At 50.6% G+C, this 26824-nt stretch overlaps 1 protein-coding gene across 14 annotated transcripts in view; it reads left to right on the forward strand.

The window, feature by feature from the left end:
• Positions 1 to 25991, forward strand: part of PGPEP1 (pyroglutamyl-peptidase I) — a 29294-nt gene extending 3303 nt beyond the window's left edge. For 3 of the 14 annotated variants that reach the window (XM_055236496.2, XM_055236500.2, XM_055236504.2), the window contains 3 exons: positions 11975 to 12091; positions 13462 to 13694; positions 19481 to 25991. In XM_055236496.2, coding sequence (XP_055092471.1) covers positions 11975 to 12091; positions 13462 to 13694; positions 19481 to 19673 — 543 coding nt within the window. In that variant the 3' untranslated portion in view covers positions 19674 to 25991. The other 11 variants (XM_055236493.2, XM_055236503.2, XM_055236494.2 and 8 more) reach the window with 9 other exon arrangements.
• The last annotated feature ends 833 nt before the right edge of the window (positions 25992 to 26824 follow it).

Genomic DNA, 26824 nt, shown 5'->3' on the forward strand with positions numbered 1-26824 from the left:
CATGATGGCCAGACTGGTCTCAAACTCCTGACCTCAGGTGATCCACCCACCTCGGCCTCCCAAAGTGCTGGGATTACAGGTGTGAGCCACCACCCCCAGCCAGGATCTCCCTCCTTTTTAACAAAAATCTTTTCCATTGACTCAGACAAATCGTGACTCAGGTTGGTTTCTGAACAGCCAAAGTGAGAATTCTCTGGTATGTTTTAGGCAGGTAATTCATGGTTTAGGAAGGACCAGGCAGGAATATGTGGGGTGGGGTGGCAGGGGGACATATCTTGACCTTATAGGAGGGGGTACAGTGAGCCTCGCTGTCACCTCCTGGCTGCTGGGGGAGGAAAAGATGGCATATTAGGGGCCGAGGGGGGCTGTCATTCCTGGTGCCCTGAACAAGATGCCAGTCTGCAAAACCTTTCTAGTTTCTTTTCCAGATGGAGTATTTTGTAGGGACAGGCTGGGGAGCAATGCACAGAGAGAAAGACGGAAGTGTTTTCTCCTTATATAAATCAGATGGGCAGAGACCAGAGCCAAACCCCCTGTTTATCCTAGCCTATGTGCTGCCTGATTTAAAGTAACCTCTGTTCCCATTCCAGAATCCTAGATTTGGAGAAAAATCTAAGTTGAAACCTCAGCGTGGCAGTCCCCAGCTGTACCCCCCATTTTTTAATCACCCCCCCCCCACTCCTCAACTTCAGATCTCAAAGTTTTGGCTGTTTCCTTTTTTTTTTTTTTTTTCTTTCCTGCCCACTTTGTGAACGGGACGGAGGGACGGGGTCCGGGGACCCTGCAGATGGGAGCGTGCCCGAGGCCCTGCCTGTTCACCCGCTCCCCGGAGAGCCAGACAAAAAGAAACAGCGTGTTTCTGAAGACTTGTGTGTCAGGCTTTGTGCACATTTCAGACAGGAGCCTTCACGGAGCTGAGTGGACACAAAGCCGGGTGTCTGAATTCCTGGGCCCCAGACACTGTGATCTGCATCTAAATAGAAGAAAAATCAATTAAACAATCTTTGGAAATCCCTCCGAGCTTCGGGGTTTCTCAGATGGTGAAGGATGGCAGGTTTTTATCTTGTGGCCGGAGAGGAAATAGCCCTTCTTCTTGGCTCCTTGGTTCTCCTCTCTCCAGACCTGCAGTTTCCACTTTTTGCTTTCTTTTTTTTCTGGAGACACAGTTTCGTTCTTGTTGCCCGGGCTGGAGTGCAATGTCACGGTGTCGGCTCACTTCAACTTCCGCCTCCTGGGTTCAAGCGATTCTCCTGCCTCAGCCTCCCTAGTAGCTGGGATTACAGCTGGGCACCACCAGGCCCGGCTAATTTTTGTATTTTTAGTACAGACGGGGTTTCGCCATGTTGACCAGGCTGGTCTTGAACTCCTGACCTCAGGTGATCCGCCCGCCTTGGCCTCCCAAAGTGCTGGGATTACAGGCGTGAGCCACTGCGCCCAGCCCCACTTTTTGCTTTCTTCCCGAAGTTGAGGACCCAAGATTCCCCACCATTCCCCTGCTAAAAACATGCCAACCTTCTCAGATCTGATTGTTTCACTTAAACAAAACAAAACAAAGTTTAACATATATACACCCAGAACACTCATTAGTGAAATTTTAGGCCTGGCATGATGGCTCACGCCTGTAATCCCAGCACTTTGGGAGGCTGAGGCAAGGAGTTTGAGACTAGCCTGGCTAACATAGCAAGACCCCGTCTCTAAAAAAAAAAAATACAAAAATTAGCCGGGTGTGGTGGCGCACGCCTGTAGTCCCAGCTACTTGGGAGACTGATATGGGAGGATCACCTAAGCCTGGGGAGGTAGAGGCTGCAGTGAGCCTTCATAGTGTCACTGCACTCCAGCCCAGGTGGCAGAGCTAGACCCTGTCTCAAAAAAAAAAAAAAAAAAAAATTTGGCCAGACACGGTGGCTCACACCTGTAATTCTAGTGCTTTGGGAGGCTGAGGCGGGCAGATCGCTTGAGGTCAGGAGTTCAAGACCAGCCTGACCAATATGGTGAAACCCCGTCTCTACTAAAAATACAAAAATTAGCCAGAAATCGCTTGAACCCAGGAGGCGGAGGTTGCAGTGAGCCGAGATTGTGCCACTGCACTCCAGCCTGGGTGACAAAGCGAGACTTGGTCTCAAAAAAAAAAAATAAATTGGCTGGGCGCGGTGGCTCACGCTTGTAATCCCAGCACTTTGGGAGGCCGAGGCGGGCGGATCACGAGGTCAGGAGATCGAGACCACGGTGAAACCCCGTCTCTACTAAAAATACAAAAAATTAGCCGGGCGTGGTGGCGGGCGCCTGTAGCCCCAGCTACTCGGAGAGGCTGAGGCAGGAGAATGGCGTGAACCCAGAAGGCGGAGCTTGCAGTGAGCCGAGATCGCGCCACTGCACTCCAGCCTGGGCGACAGAGCGAGACTCCGTCTCAAAAAAAATAAATAAATAAAATAAATAAATAAATAAATTTTACATATGTGCACCCCCAAGGCCAGGTCAAGATCTCGAACATTCTCTGGTTCTTCCTCGCATTCTTCACAGAAACCCCACATAGCCTCTTCCCAAGTACTCCCAAGCCCTCCAGATGTAAACCTCTGCAGACTTTTTTGTGCCACTAGGTGAATTTTGCCTGTTCCAGAAGTTGGCGGGAACAAGCGGCTTCCAGGTGCCACACCTCTGTGAGAACCGCCCCTGGAGTTGCTGCTTGGTTCCTTCCTGTCCTGGATTTGCCTGTTAGAAAGGTGTCACTGCTGGATGGGTTGAATCCATTCCTCCAAAAAATGTGCCCTGGAGTGTTGTTGGTGTAATGCAGGAAACTGTTGCCAGGCGTCACCTCCACCCAAAGATGGGTGTTTTGTTCTGCACTGTGGGTGGCAATTGCTTCCTGCCGTGACCGATTTTTCAGAAGCTCCTCGTCCTTCAGGGACCCCCTAAGTACTTCTCTGTGTCTCTCCCTTCTTGCTCCCTCTGTGTCTCTCTCTGTCCGTTTCCCTTCTTCTAGCTCTGTTCATATCTGTGTCTCTCTTCATCTCTGTCTCTTCTGTCTCTCTCTGTCACTTTCACCTTCTCTATCTGTGTGTGTCTGTTTCTCTTTCTTTCTTTTTTTTTTTTTTGAGACAGAGTTTCGCTCTTGTTGCCCAGGCTGTAGTGCAATGGCACAATCTCGGCTCACCGCAACCTCCGCCTCCCGGGTTCAAGCAATTCTCCTGCCTCAGCCTCCCGAGTAGCTGGGATTACAGGCATGTACCACCACGCCCAGCTAATTTTGTATTTTTAGTAGAGACAGGGTTTCTGCATGTTGGTCAGTCTGGTCTCGAACTCCTGACCTCAGGTGATCCGCCCACCTCGGCCTCCCAAAGTGCTGGGATTACAGGCGTGAGCCACCGCACCTGGCTGTTTCTCTCTCTTGTGTCTTTCTGCCTCTCTCTCTCTCTCTCGTCTCTTTCTGCCTGTCTCTCTCTGGGTTTCTCTGTTCCTTCCCACCTCGTCCCTTCTTTCTCTCTCCGTTTCTCTCTTTCTCGCTCTCTTTTTTATTTTTTTATTATTATTATTATTTTTTGAGACGGTCTCACTCTGTCGTCCAGGCTGGAGTGGAGTTCAATGGTCGACTGAACGAGTAAGGTGAGTGATCTCAGCTCACCTCATCCTTGACCTCCCGGGCTCAGGTGATCCTCCCGCCCCAGCCTCCCAATTAGCTGGGACTACAGGCATGCACCACCACACCCAGCTAATTTTTTTTTTCTTTTTTGTAGAGATGGGATTTGGCCATGTTGCCCAGGCTGGTCTCAAACTCCTGGGCTCAAGCCATCCTCCTGTCTTAGCCCCTCAAAGTGCTGGGATTACAGGCATAAACCTCCATGCCCAGCCTTCTCTGTTTCTCTCTGTCTCCCTGTCTCTCTCTCTCTGGGTCTTACTATCTCTTCCCCTTTCTCTCTCTTTCTCTCTATCTTTGTTAATCTCCTTTGTGTCTCAGTTTCTCTCCCTGTATGTGTCTCTGTCTCCTTGTCTCTTTCTCTCTGAATCTGTCTCTTTCCCCTTCTCTCCCCCCTCATTTCTGTTTCTCTCTGATTCCACCTCTCTGTCTCTGTCTCTCCTTTTCTTTTCTTTTTTTTTTTCTTTTATTTTCCTTTTTTTTTTTTTTTTTTTTTGAGACAGCGTCTCTGTCACCCAGGCTGGAGTGCAGTGGTGCCATCTTGGCTCATTGCAACCTCTGCCTCCCGAGTTCAAGTGATTCTCCCATCTCAGCCTCCCAAGTAGCTGGGACTACAGGTGCATGCCACCACGCCCAGCTAATTTTTGTATTTTTAGTAGAGATGGGGTTTCACCATATTGGTCAGGCTGGTCTCGAACTCCTGACCTCGTGATCCGCCTGCCTTGGCCTCCCAAAGTGCTGGGATTACAGGTGTGAGCCACTGCGCCCGGCCTGTCTCCGTCTCTTCTGATCCTTTCTCTTTGTTCCCTGGGTGAAGTCATGCCCACAGCATAGGTAGAACTGTTTCCCACCCACAGTGTTCAGGAGGTGGGAGTTGGGGGGGTACAGAGGGGGACCCCCCTTGTCTTTCCTGGGATGGCAGCTGCCCCCAGCACCCCAAGCAGGAGGCACCGTGTGTATCGTGTGTCCCGTCTCCCCTACCTCTCAGGGTGGACGGGGGCACTGGCTGTGTTTCTTTTCTGAGGAGGCGCAGGTGGATGTTAAGGGCTGGGGAGCTCCGGGGCTTGGGGCCATCTGGGGCGTCTCTTGCCAAAGCTGGGTGAGGAGGACCCGGGTCACAGAACTTGGTAACATCACGGAACAATTGCTGCCACAGTGAGTCTAGACAGACCTGCTAAGGATATTACCAGGGAACAAAGAAGGTCTTTGTCGTGGGGTCAGGGGAATCGGTCAGACGAGGCTGCGCGGCGGGGTCCTGTCAGGTAGATGGGGTGTAGACAATGGGGCATCTGCCCGAGCCCCGTCCTTTCACGGTGTATGCTCTGATGGTGCGTGAGGCCGGGTGTGCTCCCGGTAAAGCGATGTGGGACTTGGGGTGCCCTGCCCCCCTTCTCCCGGAGGAGAACCATCCAGCCCTGTTGGAACAGAGCGTGTTCAGAGGCTAAGACTTCAGCCAGATTACCAGCCACGCACTTCCTTCTAGTGCCAGATACACTGTCCGGCAGGTGGCTCCCCGCCGTTACCTAGTTTAAAATTGAGTGATAATTTACATCGGGCAATGTGAACAGACCTTAAGTTTCCCTATCACTTTGGTGAGAAACTTTTTTTTTGTTTTGAGATGGGGTCTTGCTCTGTTGCCCAGGGTGCAGTGCAGTGGCACAATCGTAGCTCACTGCAGCCTCGACCTCCTGGGCTCCAGCAATCCTCTTGCCTCAGCCTCCCCAGTAGCTGGGACTACAGGCATGCATCACCATGCCTGGCTAATTTTTTAAATTTTATTTTTTGTAGAGATGGGATCTCACTATATTGCCCAGGCTGGTCTTGAACTTCTGGGCTCAAATGATCCTTCCACCTCGGCCTCCCAAAGAAGCTGGGATTACAGGTGTGAGCCACCGAGCCCTGCCATCAGGTGGGTCTTGGCAAACACACGTGAACACCTCTCTTGTGACTGCAGGCCTTGGGGTATGTGTATATGTTGACAGTGGTTTTCTTTCTTGTTTTTTGTTTGTTTGTTTGTTGTTTTTTGTTTTTGTTTTTGAGACAGAATCTCACTCTGTCATCCAGGTTGAAGTGCAGTGGCGCAATCTCAGCTCACTGCAACCTCCACCTCCCGGATTCAAGTGATTCTTATGCCTCAGCCTCCTTGGATAGCTGGGACTCAGCTAATTTTTGTATTTTTAGTAGAGACAGGGTTTCACCATGTTGGCCAGGCTGATCTTGAACTCCTGGCCTCAAGCAATCCTCCTGCCTCAGCCTCCCAAATCGCTGGGATTACAGGTGTGAGCCACCCACCCCGACCCTATTTTTCTGAATACAGCTTTCCCTGTTGATTTTTAAAGTAACACATCCCATGAGACTCAAGACATCACCTTGTGCCCATTAGGGAAAAGACAGAAAAGAGGCAGATCTGTTGATATGGGACTATGGGTTGTTTTATTTTTTTGATTTTGTAAAACGCTGACATGGTTTAAAAGTCAAAATCATGTGATGAGTTTTTTGCAGAGAAGTCTCCCTCCCGTCCCCATCCCTGCTCCCATTCCTTCCTTGCCCAGAAGGTGGCACAGTCTCGCCACGGGTCATGCCGGGAAATCCCTCCAGGTTGGTCCAAATAGAGATTACTCATTCTTTTCAATATTTTAATTTTGTTTTTAATTTTGATGAAATCCAATTTATCGATTATTTTTCTTTTATTGTCTGTGCTTTTCATGTCATTTGGTGCATGGGGGCTTTTTGGTTTTTTTTCGAGATAGGGTCTTACTGTGTTGCCCAGGCTGACCTCAAACTCCTGGCCTCAAGTGGTCCACCCCAATAGCTGGGATTACAGGCATGAGCCACACAGGCTGATTTGTTTTTTGTTTGTTGGTTTGTTTTGAGACAGAGCGAGACTCTGGCTGGAGTGCAGTGGTGTGATCTTGGCTCACTGCAACCTCCGCCTCCCAAGTTCAAGCAATTCTCCTGCCTCAGCCTCCTGAGTAGCTGGGACTACAGGCATGCAACACCACGCCTGGCTAATTTTTTGTGTGTTTTTAGTAGAGACAGGGTTTCACCATGTTGGCCAGGCTGGTCTCAAACTCCTGATCTCAAATGATCTATCCACCTCGACCTTCCAAAGTGCTGGGATTACAGGCATGAGCTACTGCACCCGGCCTGCTGATTTGTTTTTAAGAGAGAAAAGAGCTCTGTGGGTCTCCTTTTGGTGATTAGGGGAAGATGCATTTACAAACGGTAAAGTTTTCTCCTCTGGGACGTATTGAATATGAGATGGGAAAACCAGGCTTCAGTGTAACGATCTCTCTCAATAGCAAGTATGTATTGACTGATCTGCAGTGCAGCAATGCCCCTACTTGGCATTTATGCCCCACCCATCAGCATGAGAAGTTTGCATGAGGATGTTCACTGCAGCATGGCTTTACAGTAAGGAAAATTAGAAGCCACTTAGATGTTCCAATGTAGGGGAATGTTTAAATCCATAGTGACCAGTTTCTAAGGTGGAGTATTATGCAGCAGAGAAAATGGTGTGCTGAGATCTCCATATAGTAATGTAGATAGATCTCTGAAATAGACTGCTGAGGGGAGCAAACAGAGTTGCAGGATAAAATCAATGGCTGGGCACAGTGGCTCATGCCTGTCATCCCAGCACTTTTGGAGGCTGAGGTAGGAAGATCACTTGAGCCCTGGAGGTCAAGGCTGCAGCAAGCGCTAATGGCGCCACTGCACTCCAGCCTCAGTGACCAGAGCTGGACCCTGTCTCAGAATTGCTTTTTTACTGCCTATGAATGGAAAAGCAGCAGTAAATCTTTTTTAAAACTTTACTTTTGGCTGGGCTCAGTGGCTCATGTCTGTAATCCCAGCACTTTAGGAGGCCAAGGCAGGCGGATCATGAGGTCAGGAGATGGAGACCATCCTGGCCAACATGGTGAAACCCTGTCTCTACTAAAAATACAAAAATAAGCCGGGCATGGTGGTAGGTGCCTGTAATCCCAGCTACTCAGGAGGCTGAGGCAGGAGAATCGCTTGAACCCAGAAGGTGGAGGTTGCAGTGAGCTCAGATCGCACCACTGCACTCCAGCCTGGGCGACAGAACGAGACTCCATCTCAAAAAAACCAAACTTTACTTTACTTTTAAGTGCTGTTGGACTTTGTCTCAATACAATTTTTAAAAAAGGATAAAATCAGGCCAGGCATGGTGGCTCATGCCTATAATCCCAGCACTTTGGGAGGCTGAGGTGGGTGGATCACCTGAGGTCGGAAGTTCAAGACCAGCCTGACCAACATGGAGAAACCCTGTCTCTACTAAAAATACAAAATTAGCCAGGCGTGGTGGCGCATGCCTGTAATCCCAGCTACTTGGGAGGCTGAGGCCAGAGAATCACTTGAACCCGGGAGGCGGAGGTTGCGATGAGCCGAGATCACGCCATTGCACTCCAGCCTGGGCAACAAGAGCAAAACTCCGTCTCAAAAAAAAAAAAAAGTCGATGTAAAAACAAGCCAGATGTGATGGTACATGCCTGTAGTCTCAACTAAGGCTAAGGTGGGAGGATCGCTTGAGTCTAGGAGTTCAAGACCAGCCTGGGCAATGCATCAAGACCCCATCTCTAAAAGAAAAAATACTATGGGATTTCTCAGGTGTGTGAATAAGAGATTAGATCACTTGATCTCAGGAATTGAAGACCATCCTGGCCAACATGACGAAACCCTGTCTCTACTAAAAATACAAAAATTAGTTGGGTGTTTGCCCAGTACTCGGGAGTACTGTAATCCCAGTACTTGGGAGGCTGAGGCAGAAGGAACTCTTGAGCCCCGGAAGCAGAGGTTGCAGTAAGACAAGATCATACCACTGAATGATTTTTGATAAGCCATCTCAAAAAAAAAAAAAAAAAAAAGAAAGAAAGAAACAGGTCTACATGATGTGTGCCCTGTCACCTCTGTGGTGTGAAGATGGGAATTAGTGCAGGTTTGTTGACGGAACGGATGGTGGGGCCTTTGAAAAATATAATTGTCTTTTTTTTTTGAGACAGAGTCTTGCTCTGTTGCCAAGGCTGGAGTGCAGTGGCACAATCTGGGATCACATTGCAACCTCCACCTCCCAGATTCAAGCCATTCTCGTGCCTCAGCCTCCCGAGTAGCTGGGAGTACAGGTGCGCACCATCACGCCCAGATAATTTTTGTATTTTTCATAAAGACAGGGTTTTTCCATGTTGACCCACGGCAGTCTCGAACTCCTGACCTCAGGTGATCCACCCGCCTCAGCCTCCCAAAGTGCTGAGATTACAGGCATGAGCCGCCGTACTCAGCCACCTCTCAGTATTATTGAACTTTCTTCTGGGATACTGCTGAGTTACTTGGAAACAGGTTGAATCCTTTTTTTTTTTCCTTGAGACAGTTTTACTCTTGTCACCCAGGCTGGAGTGCAGTGGCGCAATCTCGGCTCACTGCAATCTCTGCCTCCCAAGTTCAAGCCATACTCCTGCCTCAGCCTCCTGAGTAGCTGGGATTACAGGCACCTGCCACCATGCCTGGCTAATTTTTGTATTTTTTAGTAGAGATGGGGTTTCACCACGTTGGCCAGGTTGATCTTAAACTCCCGACCTCAGGTGATCCACCCACCTCAGCCTCCCAAAGTACTGGAATTACAGGCATGATGAGCCACTGGGCCTGGTTCTTTTTTTTTTTTTTTTTTTTGAGACAAGGCTTTGCCCTGTTGCCCAGGCCATAGCGCAGTGGTGCAATCTTGGCTCACTGCATGCAGCCTTCACCTCCCTGGCTCAAGCAATTCTCCCACCTTAGCCTTCCAATTAGCTGAGACTGCAGGCATGTGCCACCACATCCAGCTAATTTGTATTTTTGAGTTTTGCCATATTGGCCAGGCTGGTCTTCAACTCCTGGGCTAAAGCAATCCTCCTGCCTTGGCCTCCTAGAGCACTGGGATTACAGGCATGAGCCACTGTACCTGGCCAAATTAATCATTTTAAAGTATATAATTGCACGGCATTAAGTACACTCACTGTGTTGCACAACCATCATCTCTGTCTAGTTCCAGAACATTCCATCACCCAAAAAGGAGACCCCGTCCCCATCAGTAGCCATTCTCCATTCCCCTCCCCCAGCCTGTGGCAGCCACTCGTCTGTTTCCTGTCTCTATGGATTTGCCTGCTCTGGGCATTTCATATCAATGGAATCATATACCTTTTGTGTCTGGCTTCTCTCACTCAGCATCATGTTTTCAAAGTTCATCTACATTGTAGCAGGGATCAGTGCTTCCTTCCTTTTCATGGCTGAATCGTATTCCATCGGATGGACGGACCATATTTCATTTATCCATCTGTTGATGGGCATTTGTGCTATTTCTACCTTTTGGCTCTTGTGAATACTGGAGAGGCTTCTTTTTACAAATTGGACACGGTGGCTCACCCCTGTAATCCCAGCACTTTGGGACGCCAAGGCAGGTGAATCACTTGAGGTCAGGAGTTTGAGACCAGCCTGGCCAACATGGTGTAACCCCATCTCTACTAAAAATACAAAAATTAGCTGGGCGTGATCCCGCGTGCCTGCAATCCCAGCTACTGGGGAGGCTGAGGCTTGAGAATCACTTGAACCCAGGAGGCAGAGGTTGTAGTGAACCAAGATCATAGCACTGTGCTCCAGCCTGGGTGACAGAATGAGACTCTGTCTCAAAAAAATAAAAGACTCTTGTGAGGCAGAGGCGGGCGGATCATGAGGTCAGGAGATCGAGACCATCCTGGCTAATGTGGTGAAACCCCATCTCCACTAAAAATAGAAAAAATTAGCCAGGTGTGGTGGTGGGTGCCTGTAGTCCCAGCTACTCGGGAGGCTGAGGCAGGAGAATGGCGTGAACCCGGGAGGCGGAGCTTGCAGTGAGCCGAGGTAGCGCCGTTGCACTCCAGCCTGGGTGACAGAGCGAGACTCCGTCTCAAAATAAAATAAAATAAAACAAATAAATAAATAAAAGACTCTGTTGCAGGGCACAGGGTCTCACCCTGCTGCCCAGGCTGGAGCGCAATGGCGTGATCATAGCTCACTGCAACCTCAACCACCTGGGCTTAGGTAATCCTCCCATCTCAGCCTACTGAATAGCTGGGACCACAGGTGTGCACCACCATGCCCAGCTAATTTTTAAAGTTTTTGTAGAGGCCAGGTCTCACTATGTTGCCCAGGCTGGTCTCAAACTCCTGGGCTCAAGTGATCCTCCAGCCTCAGCCTCTCAAAGTGCTGGGATTACAGGCATGAGCCACTGCACCCAGCCCCATTTCTAAAATAATAACAGTAATAGGATAACGGCAGCCGATGTCATTTGAACACTTAAAATATGCCAGACATTGTGCTTAGAACTGTTAGCGTGAGTGAGCACATTTAATTTTGTTTAATTTTGAAAGCTATCCTGTGAGGTAAGTCGATACTCTTTTTTTTTTTTTTTTGAGACGGAGTCTTGCTCTGTTACCCAGGCTGGAGTGCAGTAGCGCAATCTCGGCTCACTGAAAGCTCTGCCTTCCAGGTTCATGCCATTCTCCTGCCTCAGCCTCCCCAGTAGCTGGGACTATAGGCGCACGCCGCCACGCCTGGCCAATTTTTTTGTATTTTTAGTAGAGACAGGGTTTCACCGTGTTAGCCAGGATGGTCTTGATCTCCTGACCTCGTGATCTGCCTGCCTTGGCCTCCCAAAGTGCTAGGATTACAGGCATGAGCCACCATGCCTGGCCTTTTTTTTGAGATGGAGTTTCACTCTTGTTGCCCAGGCTGGAGTGCAGTTACCTGATCTCGGCTTACTACAACCTCTGCCTCCCGGGTTCAAGCGATTCTCCTGCCTCAGCCTCCCAAGTAGCTGGGATTACAGGCGTGTGCCACCACACCCAGCTAATTCTTGTATTTTTAGTAGAGATGGGGTTACACCATGTTGGCTAGACTGGTCTCGAACTCCTGACCTGAGGTGATCCGCCCACCTTGGCCTCCCAAAGTGCTGGGATTACAGGCCTGAGCCATCACGCCTGGCCTGATACTCTGTTATTCCCATTTTACAGATGAGGAAACTGAGACTCAGAGAGGTTAAGTGGATTGCCCAAGGTCACACGGGCAGGAATGAGTCCAAGGAGCCTGGGATTTAATCCCAGGGACCATAGAATCATGTCACCTTCCATAGAGATACAGAGAGACTTTGAGGCAAGAGGGTGGGGAAGGAAATTAGGGGCTTTTAACTAAATGAACACACACCCTTCCCATCCTGCAGAATGAGTCTGGAGAACGGCCTGTTTGTTTCACCCCCAGGGAGTGCATTATCCCCATAGCTGTCATCTGGGGCCATGACACTCCCACTCTCCTCTGTTCCAGGAGCTGGAAAAGCTAGGCCTTGGTGACAGTGTGGACCTGCACGTGTACGAGATTCCGGTTGAGTACCAAACAGTCCAGAGACTCATCCCCGCCCTGTGGGAGAAGCACAGTCCACAGGTGAGTGGTGCTAAGAAGCGGCACTTCCTCATCAGGACTTACAGGTTGGCACCCTTCGTGTGGAGGATTTAGGTGGCTTTGTTCCTGATCGGATCACGTGACCAATGCCACAGAGCCTTGTCTTCAAAAGAGCTTTTCAGGCCGGGCATGGTGGCTCACGCTTGTAATCCCAGCACGTTGGGAGGCCGAGGCAGGTGGATAACCTGAACTCAGGAGTTCGCGACCAGCCTGGGTAACATGGCGAGTCCCTGTCTTTACTAAAAATACAAAAAATTAGCCGGGTGCGATGGTGGGCGCCTGTAATCCCAGCTACTCGGGAGGCTGAGGCGGGAGAATCGCTTGAACCCAGGAGGCGGAGGTTGCGGTGAGTCAAGATTGCGCCACTGTACTCCAGCCTGGGCAGCAGAGCAAGACTCTGTCTCAAAAAAACAAACCCAAAGGGCTATCCAGGCCAAGGGTAGTGGCTCATGCCTGTAATCCCAGCACTTTGGAAGGTTGAGGCAGGAGGATTGCTTGAGTCTAGGAGTTTGAGACCAGCCTGGGCAGCATAGTGAGATCCCATCTCTACAAAAAAATTTAAAAATTAGGCATGATGGTACATGCTTATAGTCCCAGCTACTCAGAAGGCTGAGGCAGGATGATTGCTTGAGCCCAGGAATTTAAGACTGCGGTGAGCCAAGATTTTTATGCCACTTCACTCCAGCCTGGGCAACAGAACAAGATCCTGTCTCTTAAAAAAACAAAGAAGACTGGGCATGGTGGCTCACACCTGTAATCCGAGCACTTTGGGATGCTGAGGCAGGCAGATCATCAGAGGTCAGGAGTTTGAGACCAGCCTGGCCAACATGGTGAAACTCTCTCTACTAAAAATACAAAATTAGCCAGGTGTGGTGGCGCATGCCTGTAATCCCAGCTACTTGGGAGACAGAGGCCAGAAAATCGCTTGAACCCAGGAAGAGGAGGTTGCAGTGAGCTGAGATCGTGCCACCGCACTCCAGCCTGGGCAACAGAGCAAGACTTCATCTCAACAAAGAAACAAAAACACTGCGTTGGCATTTTAACACCTGCATAGTAGCTCATTATTTATTGAACTAACTCCGCCGGATGGCTAGTTAGCTTGTTTGCAGCATTTGATTTCGATAACAAGAACAGGTGCAGTGAACAGCCTTTCATGTTTCAAATTCTTGCCTGTCTTACATGGCATACTTTTTTCCAAGAGTGACTGCAGGGTCTATTCTAGCAGCAAGAGGTCAGAAACAACACAACCCCAGGCAGAGCCCATTAAGGATGCTGCCTTTTCCCTGGCCTCAGGGGACCCCTCCGAGTCCCATGGGCAGGCCATGTTAAATCCTGCCCCTGTCTGTGTGCAGCTGGTGGTGCACGTGGGGGTGTCAGGCATGGCGACCACAGTCACACTGGAGAAATGTGGACACAACAAGGGCTACAAGGGGCTGGACAACTGCCGCTTCTGCCCCGGCTCCCAGTGCTGCGTGGAGGACGGGCCTGAAAGCATTGACTCCATCATCGACATGGATGCTGTGTGCAAGCGAGTCACCACATTGGGCCTGGATGTGTCAGTGACCATCTCGCAGGATGCTGGCAGGTAGGGCCCTGTGGGGTGGGGGTGAGTGGGGATTTCCCTCTTCCACCCACTGAGCCTGGTGTAGAACAAGCCAAGCGTGTTGACCTTGGCCTCTTTGGACCAAGCACTCAGTGTATACTAGGCACAGAGCCAAGTATTTGTACGTAGCAGGTGCCGTTGGTTCTGCTTCTGGGACTCATGGATCTGCCCACTTCTCCCCACCATCACAGTCCCCACCAAGGCCCCCAGCATCTCCCACCTGGATGCTGCCCCAGCCTCCACCTCAGTCTTCCTCCCTGCTGCCTCCACCCCAACCCAAGCAGTCAGTTTCTGTGTTAATTTCCTGGAGCTGTTATAACAAATACCCACAAACTGGGTGGTTTCATATAACAGAAATGTATTGTCTAACAGCCTTGGAAGTCAGAAGTCCAAGGTCAAGGTGGTAGCAGGTCTGGTTCCTTCTGGAGGTGCTGAGGGTGAATCTGTCCCAGGCCTCTCTACTGCAGCTGGTGGCTGCCGGCCATCCTTGGCTTGTAGACACATCACTCCAGTCCCCGCCTCTATCCTTACATCACCTTCTTCCCTTTATGTGTGGCTGTGTGGTCTTATTAGGACACCAGTCATTATATTTAGGATTCATCCTAATCCAGTATGACTTCATCTTTTTTTTTTTTTTTTTTTTTTTGAGACGGAGTTTTGCTCTTGTTGCACAGCCTGGAGTGCAATGGCGTGATCTCAACTCACTGCAACCTCCACCTCTTGGGTTCAAGGGGTTCTCCTGCCCCAACCTCCCAAGTAGCTGGGATTATAGGCATGCATCACCACGCCCGGATAATTTTATATTTTTATTAGAGTCAGGGTTTCTCCACGTTGGTCAGGCTGGTCTCAAACTCCCGACCTAAGGTGATCCACCCACCTCTGCCTCCCAAAGTGCTGGGATTACAGGCGTGAGTCACTGTGCCCAGCCGACCTCATCTTAATTTAACTAATTACATCTGCAAAGATCCTCTTTCCAAATAAGGTGACATTCTTATTTTTTGAGATGGAGTTTTGCTCTTGTTGCCCAGGCTGGAGTGCAATGGCGCAATCTCGGCTCACTGCAACCTCCGCCTCCTGGGTTCAAACAATTCTTCTGCTCCAGGCTACCAAGTAGCTGGGATTACAGGCATGCATCACCAGACCTAGCTAATTTTTTGTATTTTTAGGAGAGATGGGGTTTCACCATGTTGGTCAGGCTGGTCTCGAACTCCTGATCTCAGGTGATCCACCCTCCTCAGCCTCTCAAAGTGCTGGGATTATAGGCGTGAGCCACCAAACCTGGCCCAAATAAAGTCACATTCTGAGGTCCCAGGTGAACACGAATGTTGAGGGAGATGATTCAACCTATTGCAAAAGGTCTTTTATAAATTTAAATCAGGGCTAGGCGCAGTGACTCACGCCTATAATCCTAGCACTTTGGGAGGCCAAGGCAGGATTGCTCGAGCCCAGGAGTTCAAGACCAACCTGGGCAACATAAGGAGAGCCCATCTGAACAAATAAAAAAAATAGCAGGCTGAGACAGGATTCCTTGAACTTGGAGTTCGAGGCTGCAGTGAGCTGTGATAGCGCCACTGCACTCCAGTCTCGGCAACAGAGCAAGACCCTGTTGGCTCTAAATAAATAAATGCATGTGTTCCGTTCCTAGACCTTCCCTATGGCTCCCATTGCACATAGAATAAAATTCCAACCCTGGCCCTTGGCCCACCTCTCCATACCGCTCCACCTCTACTCACCCAGCATCCATTGCACTCCAGACACATAAACCAGCTTCCTCCTGCTCCTCAAACACACCAAGCTCACTCCAGCCTCAGGGCCTTTGCACGCCCTATGGCCTCTGCCCAAAATACCTTCCTCTGGGAACACCTTTTTCCAGTCTTTTTTTCTTTTTTTGAGATGGAGTCTCGCTCTGTAGCACACAGGCTGGAGTGCATTGGTGCGATCTTGGCTCACTGCAACCTCCGCCTCTGACGTTCAAGTGATTCTCCTGCCTCAGCCTCCCAAGTAGCTGGGATTACAGGCATGTGCCATCATTCCCGGCTAACTTTTGTATTTTTAGTAGAGGCGGGGTTTCGCTATATTGGCCACACCAGGGTGGTCTCGAACTCCCAACCTCAAGTGATCCACCCGCCACAGCTTCCCAAAGTGCTGGGATTATAGGCCTGAGCCACCATGCCTGGCCCTCTTTCCAGTCTTAATTCCAACACAAGTCACCTCCTTGTGACTTGTAGGCCTCTCCAACTCCCCAGACCAAGTTATACCCTCTCAGCACCAGCTTCCTCACTTTTCCCTAATCTGTGCACTTGTCCAACTCAAAGGTGGCTATTGGTCAATGCAGTTGAGTAGCTGAAGGAAGGAATGCCTGGATTTACCGTCAGGATTTTTGTTTTTGGAGACAGGGTCTCGCTCTGTTGCCTAGGCCGGAGTCCAGTGGTATAATCACAGCTCACTGCAGCCTCCACCTCCTGGGATTAAGTGATCCCCTGCCTCAGCCTCCCGAGTAGCCGGGACTACAGATGGACACCACCACGTCCAGCTAATTTTTGTATTTTTTGTAGAGACAGAATCTTGCTACATTGCCCAGGTGGGTCTTGAATTCCTGGGCTCAAGTGATCCTTGTGCCTTGGCCTCCCAAAGTGCTGGGATTACAGGCAAAAGCCACCACACACCACTGAGTTCTTTTTAAAGCTAACTTTTTTTCTCTTTTTTAATTGAAAACTAATTGTTATTTAGTTGTTTATTTTGACAGGATCTCATTCTGTAGCCCAGACTGGAGTGCAGTGGCAAAATCACAGCTCACTGCAGCCTTGACTTTTTGGGCTTAGGTGATCCTCCCACCTCAGCCTCTCAGGTAGCACAACCAAACCCAGCTAATTTAGTTTTTATTTTTATTTTTATTGAGACAGAGTCTTGCTCTGTCGCCCAGGCTGGAGCCAGGCTGCAGTATTGTGGCACAATCTTGGCTTGCTGCAACCTCCACCTCCCAGGTTCAAGCAATTCTCCTGCCTCAGCCTCCTGAGTAGCTGGGATTACAGGCACCCGCCACCACACTCAGCTAATTTTTGTATTTTTAGTAGAGATAGGGTTTTATCATGTTGGCCAGGCTGGTCTCGAACTCCTGACCTCAGGTGATTCGCCTGCCTCGGCCTCCCAAAGTGCTGGGATAACAGGCATGAGCCACCGCGCCTGGCCTAATTTTATTTTATTTTAGTTTTTTTGAGACTGCATCTAGCTTTGTCACCCAGGCTGGAGTACAGTGGCTTAATCTTGTTGCACTGCAACCTCTACCTCCCGGGTCAAGCGATTCCCCTGCCTCAGCCTCCGGAGTAGCTGGGATTACAGGCACCCACCCCCACACCCAGCTAATTTTTGTATTTTTAGTAGAGATGGGGTTTCACCATGTTGCCCAGGCTGGTGTTGAACTCCTGAGCTCAAGCAATATGTCCACCTTGGCCTCCCAAGGTGCTAGAATTATAGGTGTGAGCCTCTGCACCCAGCTCAATTTTTTTTTCTTTTTTTTTTTTTTTTTTAAGACAGAGTTTCACTCTTGTTGCCCAGGCTGGAGTGCAATGGCACAATCTCAGCTCATTGCAACCTCTGCCTCCCAGGTTCAAGTGATTCTCCTGCCTCAGCCTCCCGAGTAGCTGGGACTACAGGCGCCTGCCACCACGCCCAGAAAATTTTTGTATTTTTAGTTGAGACGAGGTTTCACCATGTCGGCCAGGCTGGTGTTGAACTCCTGACCTCAGGTGATCCACCCACCTTGGCCTTACAAAGTACTGGGATTACAGGCATGAGCCACCGTGCCCGGCTGCCCAGCCCAATTTTTTTGTATTTTTGGTAGAGACAGGGTGTTGCAATGTTGCCCAGGCTGGTCTCGAACTCCTAGAGTCAAGGGATCCTCCCACTTCAGCCTCCCAAAGTGCTGGAACTACAGGTGTGAGCCACCATACCCAGCTTCCATCAGTCTCTTTATAAAATTAATTTTTAATCATAGGTAACTCTAGAACGTATCCTCATGTCTAATTGGGAAAAATTCTCATTCCCTCTCTTTTTCCATAGCGGTCCCTCTGATAAGGCAGACACGGAAACCATGAAGCTCCTACTGACTGACACGTTTCCATACATACACACATCACTTGGCCTGCTGCTTTACGATTTTGTCCTGTTTTGCTTTGCTTTTATGTGGATGGAGTCACACGGCGGAAGTCACACTTTACTGAGAATTCTCTTCCTCAGTTTTCATTTGTGAGCGTTCAACATGCATCTGGAGAGTTCTCCATTTTTTTCTGGCTGTGCCACATTCCTTGTAAACGGCTTCATAGGATTCTATGGTGTGGATAAACCAGAGTTTACTAAGCCACTCCCTGTCAGTGGGCTTTAGGTTGCTTTCTGTTTTCCTGCTTTTATACATAATACGGTGGGGAGCATCCCTGTTTATACTTTCTTGTACCCTTGTGCAGATGGTTCCTGAGGGTAGATCTAAAAACTGGAAATAGGCCAGGTGTGGTGGCTCACGCCTGTAATCCCAGCACTTTGGGAGGCCGAGGCAGGCGAATCACTCAAGGTCAGGAGTTCAGACCAGCCTGGCCAACATGATGAAACCCCGTCTCTACTAAAAATATAAAAACTAGCCGGATGTGCTGGCAGGCACCTGTAATCCCAGCTACTCGGGAGGCTGAGGCAGGAGAATCGCTTGAACCCGGGAGGCGGATGTTGGAGTGAGCCAAGATCGCAACACTCCACTCCAACCTGGGCGACAGAGTATGACTCCGTCTCAAAAAAATAAATAAAAATAAAAACTGGAAATAGGGCCAGGCACAGTGGCTCACACCTGTAATCCCAGCACTTTGGGAGGCTGAGGCAGGCGGATCACTACAGGTCAGGAGTTTCAGACCAGCCTGGCCAGTATGGTGAAACCCTGTCTCTACAAAAAATACAAAAATTAGCCAGACGTGGTGTGGCCCACACCTGTAATCCCAGCTACTCGGGAGGCTGAAGCAGGAGAATCACTTGAGCCGAGGAGGCAGAAGTTGCACTGAGCTGAGATTGTGCCACTGCACTCCAACCTGGGCAACAGAGCAGACACTGTCTCAAAAAAAAAAAAAAAAAAAAAAAGCCGGTGGTGGTGGTGCACACCTGTAGTCCCAGCTGCTCAGGAGGGTGGGGTAGGAGGATCGCTGGAGGCCAGGAGTTTGAGGCTATAGGGAGCTGTGATTGCACCACTGCACTCCCAACTGGGTGACAGAGTGAGACCCTGTCTCAATGAACAAAAAATGGAAATACCAGGTTGTAAAGTCTGGGTGATTATAATTTTACTAGCCTGACAAATTGCCTTCCACACGGGGATAACCAGCGTGCATTCCCACCAGCAACAGCTCACTTTGCCCGTTTCCCCACATGTGCCACAGCACTGGGAGTTATCAAGTTTTTTTATTTTTTTGTTTTAAGAGACAGGATCTCACTCTCTCACCCAGGCTGAACACAATGGTGCAATCATGGCTCACTGTAGCCTTGACCTCCTGGGCTCAAGCAATCCTCCCACCTCAACCTCCTGAGTAGCTGGGACTACAGGCACGTGCCACCACCCCTGGTGATTTGTTTCATCTTTGCCAACCTGGGGAGGGAGGAGACTGTTATTCCATCCTGTGGGCTGCTGGCGAGGCTGGGGTCTTCCCTTGGGTTTGGATGGGTGCTGTCACCTTGGTCTACGGATTGCCCCTCTGACCCCGTTTTGGTCTCTCTCTTACCCGCCACGCCCTGCGGCTTAGATATCTCTGCGACTTTACCTACTACACCTCTCTGTACCAGAGTCACGGTCGATCAGCCTTCGTCCACGTGCCCCCACTGGGGAAGCCGTACAACGCGGACCAGCTGGGCAGGGCACTGAGAGCCATCATTGAGGAGATGCTGGACCTCCTGGAGCAGTCAGAGGTCAAAATCAACTATTGCCACAAACACTGAGGGACGCTCAGGTCTCCTAAGACCTCATCCTGCTGGGGACCCCATGAGGGGACATCCACCCTCTGGGGTGTGGCCAGGAAAAGACAAGCTCTTCAGCTTGGGGATCCGATCTGGAAGAGAGGTTCTGATCTGCCCACCTCCTCTTCCTCCTTCTCTACAAAAGCTCTGGTTGATTGGAGGGAAGTGGTGAAAATTTTTTTTTCTCCCATTTTCCTCCCTGCATCTGGGGACACAGCTGCTGTGACCAGGGAGGCCAGCCTGGGAGGTCCAGATGCCCAGGGAGAATCTTGGTCTGGTGGATCCATGAGCTGCGATACCACGGCTGGGGCCACGTGTTCACCTGCTTTCCTGTCCGTTGGTGAAGGAATTTCAGAATTCACTTTATATCCAAGACTGGCTTTTACCAAATTTAAAAGCCTCTCAATGAGTCCTCAACCTTGAACTGTGCTCAACAGCCTGGCCCTTTCTGGGGCCACCCTGGGATATGGCATTTTTTCTTTCTTTCTTTCTTCTCTCTCTTTTTTTTTTCTAAAAAAAAAACAATAGTGCTAGTTTGGGCACAGAGTAATTTATATTCCTTTTGGTTAAAATGCAGGCTTTTTAGCCAACAACAAAAGTGTCTTCCCCGCCCCCCCACTCGCCCCCCGGGGTGAGGCCACTTTTGCCTCCTGCCCTGAAATTTGGACTTAAGATGCCATGTCTTGGCCGGGCGCAGTGGCTCATGCCTGTAATCCCAGCACTTTAGAAGGCCAGGGTGGGTGGATCACTTGAGATCAGGAGTTCGAGATCAGCCTGGCCAACATGGTGAAACCCCGCCTCTACTAAAAATACAAAAATTAGCCGGGCATGGTGATGCATGCCTGTAGTCCGAGCTACTTGGGAGGCTGAGGCTGGAGAATCGCTTGAACCTGGGAGGCAGAGGTTGCAGTGAGCTGAGATTGCACGGCTGCACTCCAGCCTGGGTGACAGAGCGAGACTCTGTCTCAAAACAATTGGACTTAAGATGGCATGTCTTTGTTTTAGGGCCAAAAATGAGGCCCCCTTGCTTAAGGCATGGGGTCCGTGGCCAGGCGACCAGGTGGGACTGCTGCCCCAGATGTGGCCATGGGGGTCGTGGTCCTTTCAACACCGAGCTATGAGCTGTCGCCATGGAGACGAGGGCCACCTGTGGAAAGGCGGATTTTGTCTGCTTTTGACTTTTCTTTTTTAATATGTAAAACTCCACAGCAGTGGAAAACCCCCCCACTTCTGGCCTGGAGCTTCAAGGTTTTGGTGCTGGGACGAGTTTGTTGTTCTCCTTAGCGGGGTGGCACGGGGGGCTCAAAACGGGGGCGCAGGGGCTGGAGTTGGTAGAGCTTTGCATGTCCCGGCATGTCTGAGCAGGAGGAATTCCGGGCGGCCAAGGGGTTTTATGTAGATTGCTTTTGGACACTCGCCCAGGAGTCAGGAGTTGATTTTTATCTCACTTCCTGGTAACCTTGAACTTAGCAGGCAGGGATGAGATGATGTAACCTTCCTCAGATGATGTAAGTTCAGCCAGATCTTGCTGCCCATTAGGGAGAGAGGACGACCCCCACAGTGAAACTAATTGAGTGAAATGCACGTTCTGGAAATCAGTTTCTATTTTGGCCTGGGGGAATGTGGCTATACTGCTTCCCTGAGTGTGACACAGTTGGAATCTAATCTTGTTGGTTTCCCAACATCTAGGTTTTGTTTTTTTTTTTTTTTTGTGATAGGGTCTTGTTCTGTTGACCAGGCTGGAGTACAGTAGTGTGATCATGGGTCACTGCAGCCTCCACCTCCTGGGCTCAAGTGATCCTTCCATCTCAGCCTCCTGAGTAGCTGGGACTACAGGCATGCACCACCACACCTGGCTAACTTTTAAATTTTTTATACAGACAGGATTTCGCCATGTTGCCCAGGTTGGTCTCGAACTCCTGGACTCAAACCGATCCTCCTTTCTCGGCCTCCCAAAGTGCTGGGATTACAGGCATGAGCCACTGCACCCAGCTCAGTTCTTTCTTAAAGCAGCTGAGAGTTTTGTTTTCTTCAGTGTTCACCTTCCTTGTCTCCAGTTCCGATGCTGGCAGTGGTTCCTACCTCTGTTGGGTTTCTAGATTGTTTGGGAATGGGGTTGATGGGTTTCTGTGAAACACATTTTCCAAGTCTTGGGCTTTCTCTGGAGGGGAAGGTGGATGCTGGCGGGTGACTTGCAGTGGGCGCCTGGCAGTGGGTGTGGACTGTGACTGGCAGGTGGAAATGAGTAGGGACACTATTGTTCCCTCCACGCCAGCCTTCTTTTTGCTGGAAATGCCCCCTCCACACCCCTGGTAGCTCTCTGTGTCCTGAGAAATCCAGAGTGTGGGAGACATCACTGCATCTGTCCCCCCAGCTTCTGTGAAGGGAAGCTGTGGCCTCTTTTGAATGTGGGGAACAACTGAAGACTCAGGGATCACCCAGAGGTCTGGTGGAAAACAACTTCAGGCTTCATCTTGCTCTCTTCCTCCGAGGTCTGGTCCGTGGGCCTCTGAGGAGAAAACAGGTCTAGCCAAGACAGGGGCACAATGGGGAAGGGGGTGTGCCAGGCCTGAACTGAGCTAAGCACCTGCCCCGGGCTCCACACTTCTATCTTTCTTTTGTCTTCATTTCGCCTCTGTGTTTAAAGCACTGTGTGACATCGCTCCTTAGAGATATAACCTATTGTCTGCTCATTATCGAGTGTGTGTGTCATCTTTGTGTTCTTGCAGTGGTTTCACATTTCCTTACCGAGTCAAGCCAGTATCCCATCCTTCCTCATAATGCACCAACATTTGGCTCATTTTATTTTTCTCATTGTTATTTTTTATTTTTATTTTTTGAGACGGATTCTCACACTGTCACCTGGGCTAGAGTGCAATGGCATGATCTTGGCTCACTGCAACCTCCACCTCCTGGGTTTACACAATTCTTCTGCCTCAGCCTCCCGAGTAGCTGGGATTACAGGTGCCCGTCACCACACCTGGCTAATTTTTGTATTTTTAGTAGAGATGCAGCTTCACCATGTTGGCCAGGCTGGTCTTGAAGTCCTGACCTCAGGTGATCCACCTGCCTTGGCCTCCCAAAGTGCTGGGATTACAGGTGTGAGCTACTGTGCGTGGCCGAGTTTTTTACAAATATTTTTCTTTTGGTGGAACTCATCTATGCACTCTCTGGTGTGTTTTTCCACCTTTGTTGGGTCTCGGCTTAAAATATCATGTGGGCTAGGTGTGGTTACTCACACCTGTAATCCTAGCACTTTGGGAGGCTGAGGCAGGAGAATCCCTTGAGCCCAGGAGTTCAAGACCAGCCTGGGCAACATGGCAAGAGACCCCACATCTACCAAAACATACAAAACTTAGCCGGACATGGTGGTGCGTGCCTGTGGTCCCAGATACTCAGGAGGGTGAGGCAGGAGGATCACCTGTGCCTGGGAGGTTGAAGCCCCAGTGAGCCATGATCACACCACTGTAGTCCAGCCTGGTCGACAGAGCAAGACTCTGTGTCAAAAAAAAAAAAAAAAAAAAAAAAAAAAAAATCCTGATGCAAGCAGGCGAGGACCAAGTCCCATTCCCTCTTGCCTCATTTTCAGAGCCTGGGGTAGGGGCTACAGGTGGCATAGGAAGGGTCTGCAAAGTGGATGGGACTTGGCAGGTGTTGGGAAGAGGAATAGGGGTGGCAAGTGTCAATGGTGGAAAGACAGGCTGAGGAGTGTGGTGGGAAGGCTGGGGGAGAAAGGTGAGAAGTGATTGGGGGGGCTTCCCTGATGAGTCCTCATGGCGGGTGCTGAGGCGGGGAACAGGGGTGCAGGGACGGTGATCAGGGCACCTGGTGCCCTGACCAACTTGATGATGGCATCTCTTTTAAGATGCCCAAGTCTGTGCACTTTTATTCCTTTATTCGGCCCCTAGCATCCCCTCCCCACCCCAAAGAAGGTCAGTGGCATGTGTGTGGGGATGTAGCTCAAAAAAGAAATAAGATGGAGTGGAAAGGAAAGAAAGGAAGAAGCAAGAATTCAAGGTGGGTGGGCTGAGCTTGGGGTCACCTAGCCCACCTGCTCCAATCAAGGACTGAAACAAGCCTAGGCCACTTGGAGCGTCAGGGCTGGGCAGGGACAGGGGGTGGAGGTCGAAATCACAGCTTCCCCATGAGACCAGATGTGTGGAGGAAGTGTCCCAGATGGCAGTAGTTTCTCGGCCAGGAGGGGAATCCTGGAGATGGTTCATGTCTGTGATCCCAGTGCTTTGGGAGGCTGAGGTGGGAGGATTGCTTGAGCCCGGGAGTTTGAAACCAGCCCTGGGCAACATGGCGAGACCCCATCTCTACAGAAATTTAAAAAAAAAATTAGCCAGTTGTGGTGTCATGCACCTGTAGTCCCAGCTACTTGGGAGGCTGAGTTGGGAGGCTTATCTGAGCCCGGGAGGTGGAGGCTGCAATGAGCCGTGATTACACTACTGTACCCCAGCCTGGGCAACAGAGCAAGACCCTGTCTCTAAGAAAAAAAAAAAAAAGGCCAGGCGCAGTGGCTCACGCCTGTTATCCCAGCACTTTGGGAGGCCAAGGCGGGCTGATCGCTTGAGGCCAGGAGTTTGGGACCAGCCTGGCCAACACAGCAAAACCCCATCTCTACTAAAAATACAAAAATTAGTCAAGAGTGGGTGGTGCACGCCTGTAATCCCAGCTACCTGGGAGGCTGAGACAGGAGAATTGCTTGAACCTGGGAGGCGGAGGTTGCAGTGGTGTGAGATTGCGCCACTGCATTCCAGACTGGGCGACATAGCAAGACTCTGTCTCAAAAAAAAAAAAAAATTCCCTGCTCTGCTTTTCTGCTCGTTGCTGGCATAGAAACATCTAGAACAGAAAGTATCCATTCTGGGGCAGATGGGAGAGCTGGAAAAGTAGATTCAAGATGCCTTTTAGTCTTGGAAGTTTCTTCCAGGAAGCAAGACCAGCTGGTATGTTTACACCTGCACTCCAGTGCCCTGGGGAGGTGACCGGGTGGAGGGGGATGGCTCATGGAAATCTGCCCCGCACAGCCAGCCCCCTTTTGGCTGCCACTGTCTAGACCGTTGGCCTTTGACCTCTCTGCCTCTTGTGGTGTCTGAACCTAGACGTCCCTTTTGGAGAGAGCCAGACAAAGCCCTATTCTCCGCAGCCCCAACCTCTATCCTGAGGCCTCTGGGAGCCGCGTGATCCTGCGGCCAGCGTGGGGTGCTGATGATGGTCGAGGAGGCAGGTCTTTGCCAGGTTGCCCCATGCAGGCGCCTGTCCTCAGCATCCTAACTTGAGGGGCAGGAGAGGCCTTTGTTCTTATAATCCGGATTAAATTTCCCTTCCCCGGGCCAAGTGCCTCATGAGGGCCCAGGGCTGCTGGTTGGGAGGGAAAGCGTCCCCGTTTTTGCAGTGAGGAGGCAGGCTGAGGGCTGGGGTTCCATTTAGACCCTTGGCAGAATGGCTGTTGGAGAGGCAGGCGCTGCCCAGTGCCCATGTCTGGAAAGCTAATTCCCGGGTGGACGCTGAACATACCTGCTGAGAGACTCTGTCCCCTGGTTTCCAGGACAGTTGTCACAAGCTGAGTGGTGGAGGACTCTCAGGCCTTGAGGGACCCAGTCCCACCCCAAACTGCTCCCCCTCCTCCAAATTCCCTTTCTCCTCCTGTTCTTTCTCCCCGCTATGCCTTCCCCCAGTTACCCACAGAAGTGCCTGCCTCTCCAGCGCTCACAGAACACACAAAAAGGGACAGGAATTGGTCACTGGATGGTGGCCCTGGCTCCTGACGATCCAGACCAGGGTCTGGCCCAAGCCATTCACAGAGGTGGGGTCTGGGGCCTGGGGGCTTTTGTGTCCTGATACTGTCTCAAGGAGATCCCACATAGGGATTTGAATTAGGCTTTCTGCTTGCTAAGGCCTGTGGCATCTGAGCCTGGCTGAGGGCCGGGCAAGCCTCCCCTGAGCCTTTGGAAGCCGAGTTCACTCTCTGCCTGCCCAGGGGAGCACCGGCTTGGTTCTGGGGGCTCCTCTAACATCTCAGGTTTTTATCTTGTCTTAAATTTCTCTCTAGGAAAAAACTCTTCCCTGCCAAAGGTGACTGTGTTTTCTGCCACCAAAGGAGGGTCTGGTCCCTCCAGGCTCAGCGTGGCTTCTCCCTGACCCTCCCCTAGAACTTTTGCCAGTGCCTTTTCTGAAACTCCTGTGTCCTGGACCCCCCAGGCGGAGAAGGATATGCCGGATTCTGCCTGAGGCTGGGCTCTAGGAGACCCCAAATTTGACACCACAGAAAGCAAATAAAACACTTGAAATACACATACATTTCCTGTGTGTTCTTGTGTGGGGCTGGAGTTCACCTGGGTGCCCGGGGATAGAGGGGACCCCGTGTCACTGGGTTTCCATTCTCGGTGGTGCTGGGCCCAGGGCAGCTGGTGACCGTGTGCTGAGTGAGTGAGGGGGTGGAATTCTGCCCCGAGTGGTCTCCTTCCTCAAAATCAGAGGCCTGGCCGAGCGCAGTGGCTCACACCTGGAATCCCAGCACTTTGGGAGGCCGAGGTGGGTGAATCACCTGAGGTCAGGAGTTCCAGACCAGCCTGGCCAACATGGCGAAACCCCGTCTCTACTAAAAATATAAAAATTAGCCGGGTGTAGTGGCACGTGCCTGTAATCCCAGCTACTCAGGAGGCTGAGGCAGCAGAATTACGTGAACCCAGGAGGCGGAGGTTGCAGTGAGCCAAGATCGCACCACTGCACTCCAGCCTGGGCAACAGTGTGAGGCTCAGTCTCAAAAAACAACAACAAACCACGGACCTTTGTTCCAACACACAGGGAGGTTGAGGAACTTGCCTGTGGTAACACAGGCACTGGGATCTGAGCGATGATCTGCGTCAACCTCCAGGACATAGAAAATCCCCGTCATGGCTGGGCGCGGAGGCTCATGCCTGTAATCCGAGCACTTTGGGAGGCTGAGGCGGGTGGATCACCTGAGGTCAGGAGTTCAAAACCAGCCTGACCAACATGGTGAAACCTTGTCTCTACTAAAAATAAAAAAATTAGGCCGGGCGCGGTGGCTCACGCCTGTAATCCCAGCACTTTGGGAGGCCGAGGCGGGCGGATCACGAGGTCAGGAGATCCAGACCATCCTGGCT

This window comes from Symphalangus syndactylus, chromosome 13 (genome assembly GCF_028878055.3).
Source record: "Symphalangus syndactylus isolate Jambi chromosome 13, NHGRI_mSymSyn1-v2.1_pri, whole genome shotgun sequence".
NCBI classification, from domain to species: Eukaryota; Metazoa; Chordata; class Mammalia; order Primates; family Hylobatidae; genus Symphalangus; species Symphalangus syndactylus.